Source organism: Aplosporella prunicola (assembly GCF_010093885.1).
Source record: "Aplosporella prunicola CBS 121167 unplaced genomic scaffold K452scaffold_2, whole genome shotgun sequence".
Classification (NCBI taxonomy): Eukaryota; Fungi; Ascomycota; class Dothideomycetes; order Botryosphaeriales; family Aplosporellaceae; genus Aplosporella; species Aplosporella prunicola.
In genome coordinates this window covers 1,263,016-1,282,882 of record NW_022983530.1, presented here as the reverse complement: position 1 = coordinate 1,282,882, position 19,867 = coordinate 1,263,016, and the positions used below count along the sequence as shown (strand labels likewise).

The 19,867-nt window shown below is 56.5% G+C and overlaps 9 protein-coding genes across 9 annotated transcripts; 8 read left to right on the top strand and 1 right to left on the bottom strand.

The window, feature by feature from the left end:
- Nucleotides 1–1,398: 1,398 nt before the first annotated feature.
- K452DRAFT_72736 (uncharacterized protein) lies at nucleotides 1,399–2,038 on the top strand. Its single transcript, XM_033547067.1, has one exon. It carries the CDS (start codon nucleotides 1,545–1,547, stop codon nucleotides 1,878–1,880), a length of 336 nt encoding a protein of 111 aa, XP_033402629.1. The 5' UTR covers nucleotides 1,399–1,544; the 3' UTR covers nucleotides 1,881–2,038.
- Nucleotides 2,039–3,671: 1,633 nt separating this feature from the next.
- Nucleotides 3,672–4,342, top strand: K452DRAFT_283121 (uncharacterized protein). Its single transcript, XM_033539717.1, has 5 exons — nucleotides 3,672–3,865; nucleotides 3,925–3,978; nucleotides 4,074–4,082; nucleotides 4,149–4,217; nucleotides 4,278–4,342. The coding sequence occupies exons 1-4, from the start codon at nucleotides 3,755–3,757 to the stop codon at nucleotides 4,176–4,178; spliced, it is 204 nt and encodes a 67-aa protein (XP_033402628.1). The 5' UTR covers nucleotides 3,672–3,754; the 3' UTR covers nucleotides 4,179–4,217; nucleotides 4,278–4,342.
- A 744-nt stretch (nucleotides 4,343–5,086) lies between these two features.
- K452DRAFT_263151 (uncharacterized protein) lies at nucleotides 5,087–7,308 on the top strand. Its single transcript, XM_033538634.1, has 5 exons — nucleotides 5,087–5,340; nucleotides 5,391–5,673; nucleotides 5,729–5,859; nucleotides 5,912–6,565; nucleotides 6,615–7,308. Exons 1-5 carry the CDS (start codon nucleotides 5,194–5,196, stop codon nucleotides 7,134–7,136), a joined length of 1,737 nt encoding a protein of 578 aa, XP_033402627.1. The 5' UTR covers nucleotides 5,087–5,193; the 3' UTR covers nucleotides 7,137–7,308.
- A 262-nt stretch (nucleotides 7,309–7,570) lies between these two features.
- K452DRAFT_218585 (uncharacterized protein) lies at nucleotides 7,571–9,405 on the top strand (the record flags this gene model as incomplete). Its single annotated transcript, XM_033536366.1, has 3 exons — nucleotides 7,571–8,246; nucleotides 8,296–8,933; nucleotides 8,989–9,405. The coding sequence occupies 3 exons, from the start codon at nucleotides 7,571–7,573 to the stop codon at nucleotides 9,403–9,405; spliced, it is 1,731 nt and encodes a 576-aa protein (XP_033402626.1).
- A 1,825-nt stretch (nucleotides 9,406–11,230) lies between these two features.
- Nucleotides 11,231–11,690, top strand: K452DRAFT_72676 (uncharacterized protein). The gene is made up of 2 exons (XM_033547066.1): nucleotides 11,231–11,340; nucleotides 11,452–11,690. Exons 1-2 carry the CDS (start codon nucleotides 11,331–11,333, stop codon nucleotides 11,646–11,648), a joined length of 207 nt encoding a protein of 68 aa, XP_033402625.1. The 5' UTR covers nucleotides 11,231–11,330; the 3' UTR covers nucleotides 11,649–11,690.
- A 611-nt stretch (nucleotides 11,691–12,301) lies between these two features.
- Nucleotides 12,302–13,754, bottom strand: K452DRAFT_263144 (uncharacterized protein; the record flags this gene model as incomplete). Its single annotated transcript, XM_033538633.1, has 3 exons — nucleotides 12,302–12,803; nucleotides 12,853–13,385; nucleotides 13,460–13,754. 3 exons carry the CDS (start codon nucleotides 13,749–13,751, stop codon nucleotides 12,528–12,530), a joined length of 1,101 nt encoding a protein of 366 aa, XP_033402624.1. The 3' UTR covers nucleotides 12,302–12,527.
- Nucleotides 13,739–16,196, top strand: K452DRAFT_72672 (uncharacterized protein). Its single transcript, XM_033547065.1, has 4 exons — nucleotides 13,739–14,061; nucleotides 14,119–14,609; nucleotides 14,669–15,754; nucleotides 15,809–16,196. The coding sequence occupies exons 1-4, from the start codon at nucleotides 13,862–13,864 to the stop codon at nucleotides 15,979–15,981; spliced, it is 1,950 nt and encodes a 649-aa protein (XP_033402623.1). The 5' UTR covers nucleotides 13,739–13,861; the 3' UTR covers nucleotides 15,982–16,196.
- A 215-nt stretch (nucleotides 16,197–16,411) lies between these two features.
- On the top strand, nucleotides 16,412–17,235 carry K452DRAFT_294439 (uncharacterized protein; the record flags this gene model as incomplete). The annotated part of the gene is made up of 2 exons (XM_033541699.1): nucleotides 16,412–16,504; nucleotides 16,561–17,235. 2 exons carry the CDS (start codon nucleotides 16,412–16,414, stop codon nucleotides 17,233–17,235), a joined length of 768 nt encoding a protein of 255 aa, XP_033402622.1.
- Nucleotides 17,236–17,785: 550 nt separating this feature from the next.
- K452DRAFT_315113 (uncharacterized protein) lies at nucleotides 17,786–19,289 on the top strand (the record flags this gene model as incomplete). Its single annotated transcript, XM_033543834.1, has 4 exons — nucleotides 17,786–17,918; nucleotides 18,014–18,130; nucleotides 18,187–18,303; nucleotides 18,379–19,289. 4 exons carry the CDS (start codon nucleotides 17,786–17,788, stop codon nucleotides 19,287–19,289), a joined length of 1,278 nt encoding a protein of 425 aa, XP_033402621.1.
- Nucleotides 19,290–19,867: the final 578 nt, after the last annotated feature.

The following is a 19,867-nucleotide window of genomic DNA, read 5'->3' as shown; positions in this document are numbered from 1 at the left end:
ATTTTTATTAGGCTTGAGGTGATGGAAGAGACGTATATAAGGGACTGCCTAGTGCCTACCTCTGCGTAAGTCTTCACTGTTAACTCTTCGAGGCAGGTGTTGCCACTGAACGGAAAGGTGGTCTCCAAAGAGCAACTTCCGGTGTCCGAGAGAGGCATGATGAGATTCGGGTGTGGTACATACAAAACACACGAGTGCTATTTTCAGGACATCAAAAGTCTCCACGGTCGATAGACTCCGCTACATGTTGCAGCGTATCCACTTACATCACTGATGATGGAGCTCATCCGTACCTTAAACAGTTGAACATTATCTTCTTAGCATGACATACCTCTATTTTTTAGTAAGTAAAAGGAAACTAGAATCTCCAGTGTGTGCTGGCCAGACCAAATACAGTTGTTTGATACGGCTTGGCCCGAACGGTGGATTCAGCTTTTTGTTATGCCCAGATGAACCATGCAATTAATGCAAGCTCTGGTGGCCTGTAAATCTCACCAACCGTCCTCCTTATACACCTCGATCGGCGATGTCCAAGGCGGACAACCACGTCCGAGAACCAGTCAGTCAAACAGTCTGTTTAGGATTTCCTGTTTGGGTTTCCTCCGATCTGAACGCTATCAATCGTCTGCCCAAGTAAAGGGATACTTTTTCCTCTAAAGCCGAACCTGGCCCCTTCAGCTCCATACCAAACAGCTGGCAGCGCAGTGTTCCTTAACCTACTTCAGCTACTCAACCCGCAAGACACGAGTAAAGCGCATAGCCCTAAGCACGAATCAGCCAGCTCCAGCAAATCACCATCTGCTCACCCATCTCCGAGTCCCCACAAAAGCGCACTTGATCGGTCCTCACTCCAGCACCCACCATCAAACCCATCCACAAAGCCCCTGAAACTCCCAAACCCATAGAGCCCAATCGCAATCACTAAGCCCACACCCCTGTGTCTCCCTTCTTTTCCTGGACACCAACCACATCCCACACACCCTACTTTGCATCCTTGCACCCACAAACAGTCGGATCCTTTGTGTGCGTGTGCGCTGTCGTGCAGCACATGGAGCAGCACGAGTTGACCGGTTCAGCCGCGCCTGCAGCCATGACAGCGAGGCGTATGTACACTGTGGCGCCACAAGTGATAGAGAAAGCGCGAGCGGGGTTGGGCCGTCACAAGTGTGGGGGGAAGAAGGACGCTCGGGAGAGGGGAGCGGTACCAGCAGGTTGGGTAGGATGCGGTTGGGCTGGGACGGGCTTCTGGTAGGAGCAGGCCGAGACCGGACGGACGGATAGCGTGGGATAAGTTCAGGTGCTGGCGCGAGTAAGGGTGTGTTTGTTCTGGACCGTGACAGAAGGGCGATTGCCAGACGTTAAAAGGAACGCCAAGTCAGGCAGCGACGGGCAGGAGGCACCACTGCGTGCACTTATACCCCCGCTCTTCCACCCCCAGCTTCCCCAGCGCAGCCCAAGCTGGCGTCGCTTGCGTGCGCCATCCCGCCAACCACCCACCCACCAAACCCACTCACACGCCCAGCCCGCTCCACCGCTCTGCATGCATGCGGGGTGCGGCGATTTGCAGCGGGGTGCAGCGCAGCCGCTGTCTGCAGGCGCCTGTGATTTGGCGGCCCGACGCACTACCCCGCCTCCGTGGGGTCGCGACCATGCTGCACCGTCGTCTTGTTCATCAATGGCGTGCTTGGCCTTGCTGGGCTGTGGGTGGGGTGCCCATCGTGGCGACTGGAGAGCAGAAGCATGTGGGGCTGATTAGTGAACGTACGTGGTCGAGGTGGGGTTGGGTCGGCTGGAGGACGAGGTTACACAGCTTTCAGCGCGAGCCTCGACGACTGCCCTTCTTGTCTCGAACCGGTGAGGCGAGCGTACTATTCCTGTGACGAGGCTGCGTGCCATTTCTGGAGTCCAGGTGTCGTGTGCATGCGGGGCTTGTGGTTCGCCGTCCTCGTGTTTGTGGTTAATGACTTTATGCGTTAGTCGTAAATAGTTGGCGTCGCGGTACAAACAATGTCTAAAATTAACCCGATGAATTAGTGCATGAGATTGCACTCCTGTCTGGATAATTGCAAGGCGCAACTGCATTCTGGCCATTTCTTTTTTCTCTATTCGCGCGGTTCCCGACAGGTGCTGGTGGCCCTACTTCAACCCCACCTGAATTCATAATTAATTCGGTATCAGAATACTCGGAATAGGATCCTATGGGAGCACAACGGAAGGGATCGATGGGTCTCGCTGCAATTGCTGTGATAAATGTGATTTAAAAACGCGGCCAAAGCAACGGCACTCGTAGTAGGGCCGTCTGGTGCGGGTCCGCATATGCAGGATGGCATGCGAGTGTTGCCCGAAGTCGGTGGGGAGCTCGTGAGCCTCTTCCCCTTCTTACGATGGATGCCATCGGCTGATGCCTGGGCATGGTATAATGTAGGATTCGGAAAGTTTTTCCATGTCGATGCCTTATGGTGTCTTGGGGCCACTTTTGGGTTGCGGGATCTTATCTCAAGGGTCTTCGGGCACTACTTGTTAGCCTTCCAGTCTGATCTCTGGCAGGTGTCGATCCTTGGTCATGGACCATGAGTTGAAAAACTAGACCGTTTCGGCGAGAGTGCCCCTTGAGGGAATTCAGAAAGCCTCCGAGGACTTGCTTGCTAATAAAATTGCTCAAACAGGGTTGAGTGATCGAAAGCGGGAACGGACTTGCATACTGAATGTTTTGCGGCTGGGTACCCACCGGTTTGTGCTCGCACAACATCCGAAGACCAGCAGATACGATATAGCGGAGATAAGCTGTCGTGGGCTTTATCTTGCCCCAAGGACGATCGCCGGTATGATCTGACACCGACGCACTGGTACCTTCCCAGTTCTCCGCCGTCGCTTCATCGCTAAGCTCCGAGAACTTCAGACGTCCTACACCATCTTCTCACATCCGGCCCCTAGCGTGAAGCCCTTGCACGGACAAAAAATGTCTTTAAAAACGCCTACTGATTTGGCTGTAGCCAATGTTTACCGTGCCTTTTCTGGTCTTGGCTACCTCAGAGGTCCTGGTACCCCTGACCAGCTGGCAGTCGGGCATGGGCAAGTGGTGCACAACAGTATTTGGCAGCCTCATCTTAGGGATTTGGATGCGGGGGAGGGACGCAATCTGCTCGACCGAGAAGCCTCCGTTTTTTGTGCTTTTTTCACTTGCGTCAGCCTGGCAAATCCACCAATGGCACAGGACGGCTCGGCATACGGACCGTAATCTCTTGCCGCGACAACTGCTGATCGAAGCCTAACGTTACTCGTTAGGTGGGTTGTAGGGAGTACCCTTGCAATGGTTGCGGAAGATCGCCAGGCACGGCAGACGGAAGTGTGTTGTGCCTCTTTCAACGCGTTGCTACCTCACACTATAAGCACTGACGGTCGGGCTCGCATTGCAGGATTAAGCCGCGTCAGGGTCCCAAGGATCACCTTAGCCTTCGAGAGCCCAGGTCTGCCGTGAGTCGTTCACCGTAGTATTGCCACTGTCACTTTCGTCCGGGGCCCCTGTGATCAGCAAGACGGAAAGGAAAAGATACCCACTTGCGTTCTTCATCTTCACCGAGTCAAACCTGCTCAGAGGCCGGCAATATTTAAGCGTCTGCGCCTGGCTCTCTTTCTCTTTTGTCTGCAAACTATCCGCCACGGGCCCACACTCGTTCCTACCTTCCGCGGCATCAGCCTTCTTCGGGGATACCCCTCTGACTCTTTGACACCGACGCTCGCTACTCTTGCAAACATGCGCACCTTCGCTTGGAGTCTCGCCGTCCTGTTTGCTGTGGGCGTCATGGCCCGCCCCATCGAGGGCTGCGATCAGAAGTGCGATGCCGCGTACAGCGACTGCATGACTGTACAGGAGGGCCTCTTTTCATCCTTCTGAAACAGAATCATGCTGATCTGGGACCTCAGGGCTGCGCCGGCAACCCTGCTTGCATTGACCCCTGCAAACGTTCCACCTGTACGGTATGTCAGAGTCTTCGTCCTGTGGGGTCGACGGTCCAAAATGAAGTAGAGCGGTGAAGGCAGGTTTGCTAATGTGTCACATCCTTTCCTTAAAGATCACGATGGTGAGTGATGGAGCCGCCGTGAGCGTTCCCGTCGGAGATTCTTCATGCTAACCCCACTCTTACCAGTGCTCTGATTGCTGGGCGCCATGCCTCTAGACGCACTTCGTCCCGCGGTCCCGGTAGCTTCCCCATTCAGTACGTGTCAAGCTCCAATCCGTGAGCGGCCCCAATCGTGTGGACCCTGACCGTTCGCAGGCTCTGGCCCAGACAACAAGCTCTTGATTTTCTCAAAGGGCATCACCGGCCTCGGCACCGACGGGGTGGGAAAAGCGCAATCGACAGTGAAAAAAACGGGCAGAGCAACACATGTACGACGGCTCATGTACTTAGCTTAATTTTTTTTTTTGTCTTCTTTTTTTCTTTTGTCCTGGCCTGGCGGCCGCAGAGCCAAGCGGAATAATGAGAATACAACGGTAACTTCAATCGGCGACATTCGTGTCCATTGGCTGAGCCGAGTGTTATGGCTCAATATCGCCCTGTTTCGCGTGCGGCCTTTACGGCGGGACTAGAAGATGGGTGGCATGCAGGTGTAAGGCGATGGCGGGGTGGCCAGCCAATACGATACCCTGCAGATGACTTGGCGACACAGAGAAGCAGCGAGCTTGCGCCGAATGGGAAACTTGGGATTGCTGCTGCGACCTACGGACGCGCCCGGCAGCGGCGAGGTTGGAGGAGGTGGCTATCGTGGCTTGAGCCGTGCTGTGAGGGCGCCGATTGGCCCGTATACGTTAGTAGGCCGGGAGCGGGGCCACTCCCGCGAGGGCCGTCAAAAGCCGAGGCAGCGCGCGCCGCGCAAACCAGCGGCCGGAGATTGCTTTCCAAGAGCTTTCCTCTCGCCGCTGCCGTGAGAGGGGGAGTTAGAGAGAGAGGAGAGTGCGGAGGAGGCGTTGCCCAGCCGCGTCCCTTCTAGAGGCTTCCGAAACAGGCGGGTGCGCACGGCCCCGAGCCGTTACTGCCACCGCCCCCGCGATACTGCCACCTGGTCACATCGCGAGCGCGAGCTAGCTATATCAACCGATCTTCCTTCCTCCGCACCCTTTCCCGCCAACCTTTACATTTCAGCCATTGGTCCCCCTCCCTTGCTTCAGCTTTAGCAAGAGGACTCTCCACCATGCGTGCTGCCTATCTTACCACCGCTATCCTCAGCGCCGCCGCTGTGCGCGCCAATCCCGCCGACGATCTGGAGGATGTCGCTTCCACCGTCTCCTCTGCCGTCGAGTCAGCCAGCTCGTCGGCCGTCTCCAAGCCCACTTTTACCGTACGCAATCCCGTCCGCCGCACGTTGCTCCTTGCTAACTCTGCGAGCAGCCTACCAACCTGAAGGCGCCTTTCCTCGAACAATTCACCGACGACTGGGAGTCCCGGTGGCAGGCTTCCCACGCTAAGAAGGACGACAAGTCCACCGAGGAGGAGTGGGCCTACGTCGGCACCTGGTCCGTCGAGGAGCCCACCGTTCTCAAGGGCATTGACGGCGACAAGGGTCTTGTCATCAAGGACAAGGCTGCGCACCACGCCATCTCCTCCAAGTTCGAGAAGCCCATTGACAACAAGGACAACACCCTCGTTGTTCAGTATGAAGTCAAGCTTCAAGGTACGCTTTGACTGAATCGCGCGACGCGGCTGATATGCTGACGATGACTGCGCAGACGGCCTCGAGTGCGGTGGTGCCTACATGAAGCTCCTCCAGGACAACAAGGCTCTCCACCAGGAGGAGTTCTCCAACGCCTCTCCCTACGTGATCATGTTCGGTCCCGACAAGTGCGGCGCCACCAACAAGGTAAGCTTGTCAGTGAGAATTTGCCAGGAAACAATCGGCTAACGCGGCACAGGTTCACTTCATCTTCAAGCACAAGAACCCCAAGACTGGCGAGTACGAGGAGAAGCACCTCAAGAGCCCTCCCACGGCCCGCATCACCAAGGCCTCCACTCTTTACACCCTCATTGTCAAGCCCGACCAGACCTATGAGATCAAGATCGACGGCAAGTCCGTCAAGAGCGGCTCTATCCTCGAGGACTTCAACCCCCCCGTGAACCCTCCCGAGGAGGTTGACGACCCCAACGACAAGAAGCCCGAGGACTGGGTCGACGAGGCCCGTATTCCTGACCCCGAGGCCTCCAAGCCCGAGGACTGGGATGAGGACGCGCCTTTTGAGATCATCGACGAGGAGGCCGAGAAGCCTGCGGACTGGCTCGACGATGAGCCCACCTCTGTCCCCGACCCCGAGGCTGAGAAGCCCGAGGATTGGGATGACGAGGAGGACGGTGACTGGGTCGCTCCTACTGTCCCCAACCCCAAGTGCGACGAGGTCTCTGGCTGCGGCGAGTGGAAGCGTCCTACGAAGAAGAACCCTGCCTTCAAGGGCAAGTGGACCGCTCCCATGGTCGACAACCCTGCCTACAAGGGTGTCTGGAAGCCCCAGAAGATTGCCAACCCTGACTACTTTGAGGACAAGACTCCCTCCAACCTTGAGCCCATGGGCGCTGTAAGTTTCATGTATCCTGTGGTAACATTCTTCGCTAACGCCAGCATAGATTGGTTTCGAGATCTGGACCATGCAGAAGGACATCCTCTTCGACAACATTTACATCGGTCACTCCATCGAGGATGCCGAGGCGCTCCAGAAGGAGTCCTTTGACGTTAAGAAGGCCGTCGAGACCGCTGAGGAGGAGGCCAACAAGCCCAAGAAGGAGGACAAGCCCAAGTCCGCTCTTGACATCACCTTCGCTGAGGACCCCGTTACCTACGTCCGCGAGAAGTCTGCTCTGTTCTTCAGCATTGCCAAGCACGACCCCATCCAGGCCGCTAAGTTCGTCCCTGAGGTCGCTGGTACCCTTGGTGTTCTCGTCGCCACCCTTCTGGCTCTCATCATCGGCGCCGTCGTCGGTGGTGGTGCCAAGGCTGCTCCCTCCAAGGAGCAGGCCAAGAAGACGGCCGACAAGGCCAAGGCTGCGGCTACCGACGCCAAGGACAAGGCGGCCGAGGCTGTCAGTACTGGCGCGGAGAAGACCAAGGAGGAGGCCAACAAGAGGTCGACGAGGTCGTCTGCGCAGTAAGCGGTTGTAAGGATGTTGGAGGGGGAGAGCGTGCGTGCTACAAAAGGAATACCAATTGATTGCTCCATTCGGAGTTGGGGAGAACGGGGTTACTTGAATTGCGAAGGGAGGTGTATAAGCTATACCTGATCGCGGGCTTACCTGAATTATTGTAACTGAGTTGTTTTCTGCGCCTAAAGTATGTTGCTGTGAATACATTGCGCCAAGAGTTTGTTGCAGGGATGTAGCTCTGGCCGAAGGCGGAGAAGTTGTGGGGTTGGTCGGCAGGTGACCCCGCGCACTGAGCTTCCTAGCCGGCAACTGTCATCGGCCAACTCTCTTCCGCCACCTTCGCGCTGCTGCAAGGGGAGCATAAGTCAACCATCTGTCTTCTTCGCTGCTCTCTACATCCTTCTACTCTTTCTTTCCTTACTACCGCATACCGCGCATTCGATATGGCCGCTCGCCGCGTCTTGTCCCGCAACATCCCCACTCTTGCTTCTCGCACCAGTTTCCCCAGAGCGGCCGCAATCTCCGCGCGGACAATGTCATTGCCAAAGCCTACACCGAACAGGATAGCCACTCGGCGCCTGCATGCTACCGCGCAGCATCTGAAGCCTGCTGCGACCACGACGGCTGCCTCAACAGCCGACTCTTACCCCACAACGCATGAGCAGATACCCGAGCCGCAGGACACACAGAACTTCCTAGATAACAAGTTCACTGCTTCCCAAGCTACGCAATGGATCGACTTGTATGACCCAGCAACGAACAACCTCGTGACGCGCGTGCCGCAGTCGACGGATGCAGAGCTCAAAGCCGCGGTTGACAGTGCCGAGAAGGCCTTCCCCGCGTGGCGGAACACGAGCTTACTGGCCAGGCAGCAGATTATGTTCAAGTTCGTCGCGCTGATCCGCGAGAACTGGGACAGGCTGGCGGCTAGCATCACGCTGGAGCAGGGCAAGACGTTTGCTGATGCCAGAGGAGATGTGCTGCGTGGTCTGCAAGTGGCTGAGACTTCATGCGGCATCACGACGCAGCTGACGGGCGAGGTGCTGGAAGTCAGCAAGGACATGGAGACGAGGAGCTATAAGGAGCCATTGGGTGTCACGGCGGCTATCTGCCCCTTCAGTGAGTCGTCCGTACAGATTAATGCCTGAACGCTGCTAACCAGTGCCAGACTTCCCCGCCATGATCCCTCTTTGGTCAATCCCAATTGCAACTGTGACTGGTAACACTATCATCGTCAAGCCTTCCGAGCGTGACCCTGGTGCCATGATGATCCTGGCCGAGCTCTGTGAAAAGGCCGGCTTCCCTCCCGGTGTCGTCAACGTGATCCATGGCTCGGCCAAGACCGTCGACTTCATCCTTGACGAGCCGCGCATCAAGGCAATCTCTTTTGTCGGCAGCAACAAGGCCGGCGAGTACATCTACAGCCGGGCCTCGGCCAATGGCAAGCGCTGCCAGGCCAACCTCGGCGCAAAGAACCACGCTGCGGTGCTGCCTGACGCCGCCAAGAACCACGCGATGAACGCCATTGCTGGCGCGGCCTTTGGCGCAGCTGGCCAGCGCTGCATGGCTCTCAGCACCGTCGTCTTGGTCGGTGAGACCAAGGACTGGGTGCCCGAAATTGCGGAGATGGCGAAGAAACTGAACGTCAATGGAGGTTTCGAGAAGGGCGCGGATCTGGGTCCTGTGATCAGTCCCGAAGCAAAGAAGCGGATTGAAGACGTTATCAAGAGCGCCGAAGAGGAGGGCGCGACGATTGTTCTGGATGGACGTGGGTACAAGCCTGAGAAGTACCCGAACGGCAACTGGGTAAGCAACGGCCTCACTGACTGACCCCTGCATCAGCTAATCTCGTGCCACTCAGGTTGGGCCCACGCTCATCGCCAACGTGAAGCCGCACATGCGGTGCTACCGCGAAGAGATCTTCGGACCAGTGCTAGTGTGCATCAACGTGCCCACAATCGACGACGCAATCAACCTGATCAACGCGAACGAGTACGGCAACGGCGTAGCCATCTTCACGCGCAGCGGCGCGACGGCCGGCCGCTTCCAGAAGGAGGTCGAGGCCGGCCAGGTGGGCATCAACGTGCCCATCCCCGTGCCTCTGCCCATGTTCAGCTTCACGGGCAACAAGCGCAGCATTGCCGGCGGCGGCTCGAACACGTTCTACGGCAAGCCCGGCATCAACTTTTACACGCAGACGAAGACGGTGACGTCGTTGTGGCGGAGTGAGGATGCGTTGGCGACGAAGGCGAGCGTGAATATGCCGACGCATTCGTAGTGTGGAAAGAGGGGATGGATGGATGGATGAGGAGGGAGATTGCTGACGAAATCGTTCGGTACTTCTAGCGTTTGAGGTTTGAGTAGGTGCGGGCGTGTGGTTTGAGATCATGGTGCATGATAAGACGAATGACGGAAATTGGACTTGTATTGACGGACCTGTACTGTACGTAGGAGTAGGGAAATTCAAGGCGCGTTAGTATCTAGACACTCGTTGGTACAACCCTTGCGCCCAACGCCCGCTGCTCGACCGGCGATGCCTCTCGTGCTTGCCTGCTTGCCTGCCTGACGGCACATCCGCACCAGGATTCTCGCCGTCGGCAAGGCTTGCCCGATACACGCACCGCACCGCGCCCAAACCAACCAACCAGCCAGCCAGCCACCACTCACTCACTCATTCATTCGCTCGCTCAAGCTCCAGCGCCACACCGCGCCGCGCCGCGCCAGCACCTCCTCCACGCTCTTTCCCCCCTCTCTCGCGCATCCACCGCAACCGCAGCATATACGATCGACATCATAGGTACCTATAGCCAGACGTCAGCACAAAGCGTCCTCTCAGGCAATTATGCTCGTCTGTGTTTAGCTCGCACGCGCTCGCACGCGCTCGCACAACCCGCATCAGAGACCCGTGGTAGTAAGCACCGACAGCACCCACAGCAGGTGTATCCCAAAGAAACACCTCGCAGAGCGTTTGGCGACGCAGCTGCGCGGTCCTCCCATTGGGCTGCTGTGGGGCCATGCCTTTTCCGGCTCTTCCTATATTTGTGTTTTGGGTTCTTGAGATTTTGACTCATCATTTGCGGGTGTGGCGTGCGCGCTTGTGCGTGTTGTGTGTGAAGCTGTGTCTGTTGGGGGAAGTGGGTGGGAGGGGAGCTTACGCTGTGGTTGTGGTGGTGCGCGGGTGTGAGAGAGCGGGTGGGGGGAGTGAGTGGTGGAGGTGCTGCCGCTGCTGCTGCCACTGCTGCTTGCTTGCTTGCTTGTCTGTGTGCCTGTCCGAAAGACAAGCAAGCAAGCAAGCAGCAGCGGTGCCGTCGGCAGGCGTGGGGAGTGGTGCTCTTAGGTCGTCGTTGTAGTCGTGGTGGTGGTGGTGGTGGATTAGGACAGCGAGCGCGAGGCGAGAATTTCTTGATGCGCGCGCGCGCGGGCCCCCTCGGGGCGGGGCGGGGGAACGTTGGTGCGGGCAGCGGGCTACCTACCTCGGTAGGTTCCGGGCATCATCCATCCATCAACCACCAATCGTCAAGCCATTCCCCGCGCCGTGGCCTACCTACATTAGGAGTACGTACTTACGGGAATACCCTCAATCTTCCTGTGCATCTGTTCCCGGGTGCATTGGGCTGCGGCTGTTCCTGTTACTGTGGTGGGCTGCCGTGCTGCTGTATGGATGCTGCGCGCGTTGGCCGCGCCATGACGCACGTGCGGGTTTGCTCTAATGCTGCAGCTGTGCTGCGGATCCGTGGTGAGGAGGCGGGATGGAGGTAGTCCTGGACGGCTTACTCGGCCCGTCCGTGTTGTGCTAGGTATATCTGTATCGGTGTGTACCCGGCCCCCGATACATTGCCCATTCCCCAACTGCATATCAAGTAAAACCTACTATATACCTAGAATACTCCTTAATGAGTTGTGATAAAGCACTACGCTACAGCTTGTGGTTACTAGGTAGTTATATAAGGGTAAAAAGATGCTGGGTATAAAACCATCTAAGAAGGTACGAAGTTACATATCTATTCAAGTACTGGAGTACTCTTTTAATATCTAAAGGTAGAAATATACGCAAGTGTCGCTATGCCCTACGAGGATACGAAAACTAAAAGCGATAACGGTGGAGAGTAAGTCATATACTTTTTTATAGGTATATCATCACGTAGGGTGGGCGGCACCTCACGTCCTGTAGCTCTACCTACTCATTAAGCGCACTGCTGTATCATGACAACAGGTAGCTATGACTTCCACTCTAGCACAAACCAAACAAAACCCAGAAACTCCGCCCCATGCAGTCCACCATCCCCATGCCCATTTTTTAAACCGCACCCAACCCCTGACGCAGCCTTCCCCCCACGTCCACCTCCACCTCCACCGGCACCGGCACCGGCCCCTCACCCCCAAACGCCACAACACCGCGGCAGCGCCACCTCGCCCTTCTTTCGCAAACCTAGCGCCTCAACCACCGCGCGGGACCCTCTCAACAGGAACCCTCATCGGGATTTTAAAACGCAAGACTCAGCTGAAAGTTTCTATATCTAATGGAATGTACGAGACTGTGAACGGGTCAGAAGACAGTGAGACGGTACTAAGGCAGTCAGTCGCTTACAAGGCTCTGCAGCGTCGTTATGTTAAAGACTGAAGCGAAAGAGGATTAACTGAGGGATATATCATATAGAGCGTGGAATACAAGTAAGAACTGACTGCATACGCAGCTATACTAGCATTGTTTAGTGGACGACACGTCCCGAGGACTGCCTCGGATGACCAACAGTGTTGATTTACTCCGTTTTGCTGGAAGTGATTTGCGCCGTGAAGAAGTACGTGTGTTTCGTACATTGATGCTTGGTGACACTGCGGGTGAAACTTCGTTTTCCTTCGGGTCTGGTTTGGCTGTTCCGATATCGAGCAGGCGCCTTTTCCAAAAAGGGGCTGGAACACGAACTCGACGGGTTCGGGACAGGGTGTGTAGGCATTCTGATTGGGCGTCCTGCTATGGAACCGTGGACCCTTGCATTAGTCTGTGCTGATGACATCTATTAGGTGTCTCATTCCTTTTGGAATCCTCACTCTCGTTTTTTCTCTGGTTCGCATCGCATTCGAGTCCACAGTCACCAGCGCGCTACACAGCATAATCACTGTACTATGCTAATGAGAGCAGCCAAGCGAACTCGCTTGGGCCATAAGAAGTCCAGGAATGACTGCATAGGTTGCAAGAATTGTCATGTTAAAGTGCGTCCATGCAACACTAAACAATTCGCAGGCACACCATCGAATAAAATCCACTACTATCCATAAAGTCTGTTCATGATGGACGTGCAGGATTAAGCCTTGTGCTGTAATTCATCTCCAAGTGCGGCCCTAAACTCGAAGAACAGTGCGACAAACAGCCTCCATGTGGCAACTGCACAGTGAAGAGCATCAATCATCCAGGATCTGGACCTTGATAGCCCTCGCCGACGGCGTGGAAGCAGTCTTGAAAGCCTCCAGGCCGTCCTCGAGCGCGTACCTGTGCGTGACGAGCTTCTTTAGATCGACCAGGCCGGCCTCGGCCAAGCCGATAGCCCTGGGGTAGGTGTCGTGGTAGCGATACTGGAAGCGCAGATCGATTTCCTTGGCAGAGAGATGCATGAAGGGCACGTTTTGGAAGTCTTTTCCAACGCCGATGACGAATACTGCCCCTCCGAAGCGTGTGGCCTGGATGCGGGTTAGCATTTGGGGAAATAACTGGAGGGGACTGGCGTACGTAGATGCCGGCGTGGATGCTGCTCTCAACACCCGTGCACTCGAGGACAAGCTTCGCCTCCTCGCCCAGCGCAGCCACAATCCTGGACCCAAGGGCCTCGGGGGTGTCTTCACGGGTAACCTGGACGGTACGCACGCGCGGCACAAGGTCCTTCGCCATGGCAAGGCGGTGCTCGTCCAGGTCAGTGATGACGATGGGCTGGGCGCCGGCAGCATGGGCAGCGAGCAGAGTGACGAGGCCGATTGGACCCGCGCCACAGATGACCAGCGGATCGCCCAGACGGAGGCCGGAGCGGTCGATGCCGGCGAAGGCTACCGACAGCGGCTCCAGCAGCGAGCCCTCTTCGAAGCTCAGGCTGTCCGGCAGGCGGTGCAGCCATGCCTCTGGGTGCACGTGATAGCGGCGCAGCGTGCCGTGGTGGGGCGGCGTGGAGAAGAAGACGACATCCGGGCAGGCATTGTAGCGGCCAGTCCTGCAGAAGTAGCAGGTGGGCTTGGAGCAAGGAATTCCGTTCTCGAGTGCGACGCGGTCGCCTGTATCGGGGGAGACGGAGGTCAGCTTGAGGAGCTTCGGGGGCTTTCGGGCGGGGCGAGACGGAGATGCGCACCAGGCTTCCAACGCGTCACGTCGGCGCCCACACGGACCACGACGCCCGCCGACTCGTGCCCAAGCCCGTTTTCATCCCTCACAACCATATCCCCAATGTGCCCGTGCTTCCAAAAGTGCACGTCGGAGCCGCAGATGCCCGTCGCGCGCACGTGAATCAGGCATTCTCCCGGCCCGGGTTCGGGCACCTCGCTCTCGACGACGTGCAGCTCGTGCTGCGGATTCGTGTGGATCGCGACGTTGGTCGGCTTGCGCTGGAGCACATTGACTGCGGAAGAAGGAGAAGAAGCCATGACGGATTGATGTTTGGCCCTGTTGGCGTGTGTGCGCGTCCGCCTTACTTAAAAGCACTTCGGGGCAACTCCGTTCGCGAAAAGCTCTGGTCGGCCACTCGCCGAGCCATATGCCCTCATCGTCTATTGTCCCTCCCCCGAGCCGCAAGATGAGCAATCCCGGATCGTCGACCCGTCGCACCAACGCCTGCGACGAGTGCAAGCGCCGCAAGGTCCGTTGCAACAGCCTCGATCCCTGCCGGAACTGCTCGAAAGATGGCAAAACGTGCATTTACAGCTCGCCACTCCATATCATCCGCATCCTCGAAAAGTACGCCACAGCCCCGCGTTGAATTGATTTCTGTCTTACCTCTAACCCGCTTGGTAGGCGCCTGAACCATTGCGAAAAATTGCTCGGAAGGGTGGAAATGGTCTGGCGCGCTTACGTTCCTGACGTAACCCTACAAGATGCGCTCCAAGGCATGCCTCTCCAGGAGGCACCTGCTTCCACATCGCTGCCACTCATACCAACCCAGAATTTTGGCGAGACGGAGCCATTGAGTGCCGACGACCTGGAGTTTGATGAATCGCACGGGTTTTCTGACCTCGTCGACGGCATGGCCTCACTCACCATGGTGCCGCACCACGCCGGCTACATGGGCAACGAGTCTGGTAGCACGGCATTGAAGTTTCTGAATGAATTAAGTGCCTCTACACCGCGGCCAAGTACTGCCAGGAAAGCGAACGGCGCTGAGACTGATGCATTGGCGGCGCTCACTCGTCCACCTGAGCTAAACCGCCTGCTGGACGACTATTTTGCCCAGTATCATCCCGCATATCCAATTCTTCACGAGCCAACTTTCCGCGCACAGATTGCCGGTAAGCGAGATGATTCAATGAGCTCCATCGACCATCGTTCTGTGCTTACCTCTTCGTAGGCGCTGTGGCAAAGCCTCGAGATGGCTCCTGGCCGCTTCTGTATCATATTGTGCTTGCTATCGGCTCGTTCGTGGGTGCCTCCAGCTCGCATAGACAGGACATACAACTTTATCAAGCCGCTCGGACCCATTTGACAGCTGAGATCTTAGAAAAAGGATCGCTACCGTTAGTCCAAGCTCTCACTCTGATGGGCAACTATCTGCAAAAACGCAACAAACCAAACGCCGGCTTTAATATTCTTGGCATTGCTGTCAACATGGCGCTTGCTATCGGCCTGCATCGCGAGTTCCACCCTTCCAAGACAACGCCTTTTGTAATGGAAGTCCGGCGCCGGACGTGGTGGACACTCTTTATTTTTGAAGCTGGGGCTCGCCTGACCTTGGGACGTCCCGTGGTGTCGCTCTCCGGAGTGACCGTAGAATTACCCGCAAATATCCACGACACCGATCTAGCAGTCGATATTGACTCACTGCCAGCCCCGCAAAACGAACCTACAGTAACGTCCTGTCTACGAGCCCAGGTAGGACTTGCCAAGATCGCCAATACTGCGCACATCAAACTCCATTCAACGTGCAATTTGAGATCTTCAGAGGTCCTGCAATTTGATGCCGAAGTCCGCAACTGGCTCGCATCTCTCCCTTATTACCTCGCTTCTGGAAGCCAGTGGACCTCAAACGCGAAAATGGTATTGTTGTGGCGGTCTTCGCATCTCCGGATCATATTGTGCCGGCCTTTCCTCTTTGCCGCAATCAGAGCTCGCTCCCTTCTTGACATTCAAACCGTCGATGGCCGGTACGCGTCGAATCCGGTCTCGATATGTGTGTCTACCGCCTACGAGTGCATAGTGTCTATCTGCGACTCTTGGGCCTCGAATCCGCAACGCAATCGAGGCATTGCCTGGTATGCTGCATACTGGCTTACAACTGCAGCTGTGGTCCTGGCGACCTGCCTGATATATGACACCACGCATGCTCTAGCTGACCAGTGGCGTGTAGAGTTAAATCGAACACTGACAACACTAACAGAGCTCGGTGATTACTATGATATGGCGCTCAAGGCACGCGATATTCTCGGTGGATACGTAGGTAAGGAGACACGAGCATGCCCGGAACTCAAGGAAATTAATAACAGCTCCCCAGAAGGCTTCCTCACGCACTCTTCCACGGCCGAACTGTCGGCGCAGAATACCGTCGAACAGATCCTGGAGACCATCGGCGCCCGGAGTGAGCCATTAGAGCTTATGGGCGTGCCGGGGTTTGACGATTTTGCTATGGATCTCTTCGCCACGAATTTTGATGCTGGAGACATGTGACCAGTTTCTGGGTGGAGAATAAACATCAGAAGACTCGACAAAAAACAACAGTTAAACGCGAGTGGGACTCGCCGTCGGTGAACTCCCGAGTGGCAAACTATTTTGGCCGCTAGTTTTTGGCGCAACGTTATTGATTCCACAACGTCCCGACGCCGAACGCCCGCTCGGCATTTGGCCGACCGCTGCTCCACTTGAGTGAGTATTCTCTCCACACCAGCTTATGGATCCTCTCTCCACATTTCACGTCCACTGTTCTGGACAATGTGATCATCCTCGGCCGTCCCCCGCCCCGGGTTTCTGGGGGCTGGGGAATCAAGTATAGGCCGTCTGGTGCTGCTGGAGACCCAATAAAAACCCGACTTTCTCTTCGTCTGTCTCTTCGTCTCATTCAATTCAATTACTATCCGAACTCCTTCCAACCATCATCACCATGTCTCTCCAAGGAAAGACTGCGATCGTGACAGGCGGCGCCCGCGGAATCGGTAAAGGCATAGTAAAAGCCCTAGCAGCAGAAGGCGCAAAGGTAGCTACGCCATATCCCACGCCAATCACTCAACTACACACACTAACCACCCTTAGGTGGCATTCACCTATGTCTCGGACAGCTCGCGCGCGCTCGCCTCGACACTGATAGCGGAGCTCGCAGCGCAAGGAGGCACAGCCATCGCCATCCAAGCAGACATGGCGTCGCCCAGCGCGCCCGAAACAATCGTGCAAGAGACACTCTCACAGCTCGCAACCGCGCACATCGACATTCTCATCAACAACGCCGGAGTCGGGGGCAACGCGTCGCTCGAAGCCGTCCAGCCCAGCGACTACGACAGCATTATGAGCGTAAACGTGCGGTCCGTAATCTTCATGACGCAAGCGATCCTGCCCTTCCTCCGCAGCGGCGGGCGCATCGTCAATCTGTCGTCCATCTCGGCGCGCGGCGGGTACGCGACGCAGACGGTGTATGCGGCGTCGAAGGCGGCGGTGGAGGGGCTGACGCGCGTGTGGGCGCGCGAGCTGGGCCACAGATACGGCGTCACGGTTAACGCGGTGAATCCCGGCCCTGTCGACACGGATATGTACCGTGCGGCGGGAGAGGTGCATTTGCGCAGGATGGACGAGGAGAATACCAAGGTCCCGGCGGCCCCGAGATGTGGTACTGAGGCGGATGTGGCCGGTGTAGTGGTGTTCTTGGTGGGCGAGAGTGCGCGCTGGGTTACGGGGGATGTGGTGTGTGCGAATGGGGGGATGGTGTTTGTGTAGGTGGGTGCGGGAGTGGTGCGAAGGGATTGTTTTACCATGTAGCTAGACAGGGAAGGGTACAAGTAGTCCCTATAGAATGCTCCTTAGTAAGCTACATATCTGAGTCTTGGATATAAGTGAGGAGATCTTCAGGCATATATATACCTGCAAATTTCGGGACTATATTTCGTTTCTACTCCGGATGGACGTTACCAAGGTTGAAGCTGTGTATAATCGCTGCCAGATCACTGTCCTCCCAAGAGACTTACGACAAGCTCTCATTAGCTATTTCGCAACAACACGGTGATCTCGTTCCGCGGTAGATGACGATGTGCTCTTAAGCTCCTATTTTCCTGCGTAGGTCGGTCATCGTCAGAACATGTTAGAGTCAGTGTTGTGCCAAACGTCCCTCAGCCCCAACCCACTTCCCAAAGCAGTTAGCGCACGCTTAGCCTTCCACAGCACCGGATATCCTTTCACCCTCCTCCTCACCCGTTTACCTCCCTCCACTCCCGCAACCACACCACCAGCAAACCCGCAGCACAATCCACGCGCCCACGCCTCTCGCACAATGGAGCCGCCGCCCCGCCCCCCGGAGCGCCGCCGCTTCTTCCTGCACTCCACGCAATCGGAAAGCCGACTCCGCACCGCGTCCACAGAAGGGCAGAGCGCGATCCGCCTCTTCAGGCTCAACAGCGGCAAATGTGAAGACCCCCTGGCACTGCTTGAGCTTGAGCTTTGATCTAAACCCCCCTGTCTTTGGGGCACGCCTACACTTACGGTTTCTTGTTGTGCTTAGCGACGCGTGCTGTTTCTAGTCCTGCGGGTCCTGCGGCTGGTGCTGTGGGACAGCGGGGTAATGAGGGGGTTGTGGAGGAGGCGACGCCGCCGCTGCCTGAGAAGGGAAAGGGCAGGGGTGAGTTAATGTGTTTGGTTTGAGGGTGTGTTGGGCTTATAGTCGATGGTTTCTAGCTGTTGCTACTGCTGCTGCGGCCTCCGGCACGTCGAGCGGAGAGGCACTGCACGGGAAACAGAAGAGCGAGACTGCTCGAGAAAAGGACGAGACGCCGCCGCCGACGCCTTCGAAGTGTAAGTGCATGGGCAGGGCACTGTCCTGTACCTCACTTTTCCTGCAAAGCATATGCTAACAACCGCCTTCCACAGCAGCATCCAAGACAGAGACAGAAAAAGCCGGCTCCGCGCAGCAGCAAGTTCAGCCGACCATCCAGGACGATTCATCGACCCCTCCGGCTCCGCCCAAGAAAGACAGCAACGACACCATCACCGGCGCCGCGGCCAACATTCCGCAGACATATCGCCCACCCCGCGCATCCAGCCTCGCGAACTTGTCAGGCAGTCCACGCAGCCGCAACCCCAACGCCGACACTGACGTCGATACTAACCCCCTGCCCACGCACGTCAGCACGAGCACGACCACGCCATCCACAAGCGGTGCCAGTACCAGCACTAGTGCCGCAACGCCCACCCTCACTACTGGCAATGGCACAAGCACTGGCACAAGCACCACCGACTCCGCCGGCGTCGGTATACACAGCTTCCCCCTCCCCCCCAAATACACATACACCTACTTCCCCACAATCACTAGCACGCGCATCCCCACTCCGCTCTTAAGCAACAACCCCTGGGCCGCAGCGCCCGCAGCGCCAGCCCAACCAACACAACCAACGCAAGCGCAACCAGCCCAACCACAACCAGCCCAACCACCACCACCGCCCCGCCACCCATCCCACTCCCACTCCCAACGCCACAACCGCTCCGAATCAGGCAACACGGCGCTGAGCCCGCGTGCACCGAATCTGCGCGGGGCGCAGCAGCCGCCGAACTTCAGCTACCCGCGGGCCGAGTACTATGTCTTGCGCGGGGTGGAAGTGGGCGGTGGTGGTGTCGGTGCTGCTGGTGGAAGGGGCAGAGGAAGAAGAAAGGCGCCACTGCCGCTGCCGCCTGTGCCGAGGATTCTGTCTGTTTATACGCGGGAGGGGGAGGGTGTGGTTGAAGGCGAGAGTAGTGAGGTGGAGGAGGAGAAAGGAGGGGAAGAGAGAGGGAAGGCGGAGTGAGGCGATAGGATGTGATGGGATGTGGTGGGAGGTTTAGGGGTGCAGCGTGTGTATGTGTGCAGAAAGAGAGTAGTAGTTTTACGCACGCGTATGAGGATGAGTGTGTGGGTGAGTAATGCTGCTTCAAGGAGCAGACACTCAACTCAGCTAGACGGTACCAACGATGAACATTTGCTTAATCACTTTACCAAGTAGGTAGATCTCCCCTCCACTCCACAATTGTAATAAAAACACTAATACAATAAATACATCTCTCCTCCCTACTGCCCCCTCGCCCTTAAACCCTTGCCAGTATTAAATAGAAATTGACATACCTCAGACACGTCTTTGTTTTGGACTACGTTTTTGTTTTAGGGTGGCTAAATCCCGCCACCTATAAAGTAGTTATAAAGTAGGTAGCATATAAACTTCTATCGCATGTAGCATGCTCCTGTTATACTTCCTCTTTTAGACCTTGTAGTATAGACCGTATAGTATACCTACCTCTTGGAAAGCTAGTGCTGGATGGGCTGATAAGGAGCGGGTATAGACTTGGAATCTAAGGGGAAAGAAAGAAAGAAAGAAAGAAAGAAAGAAAG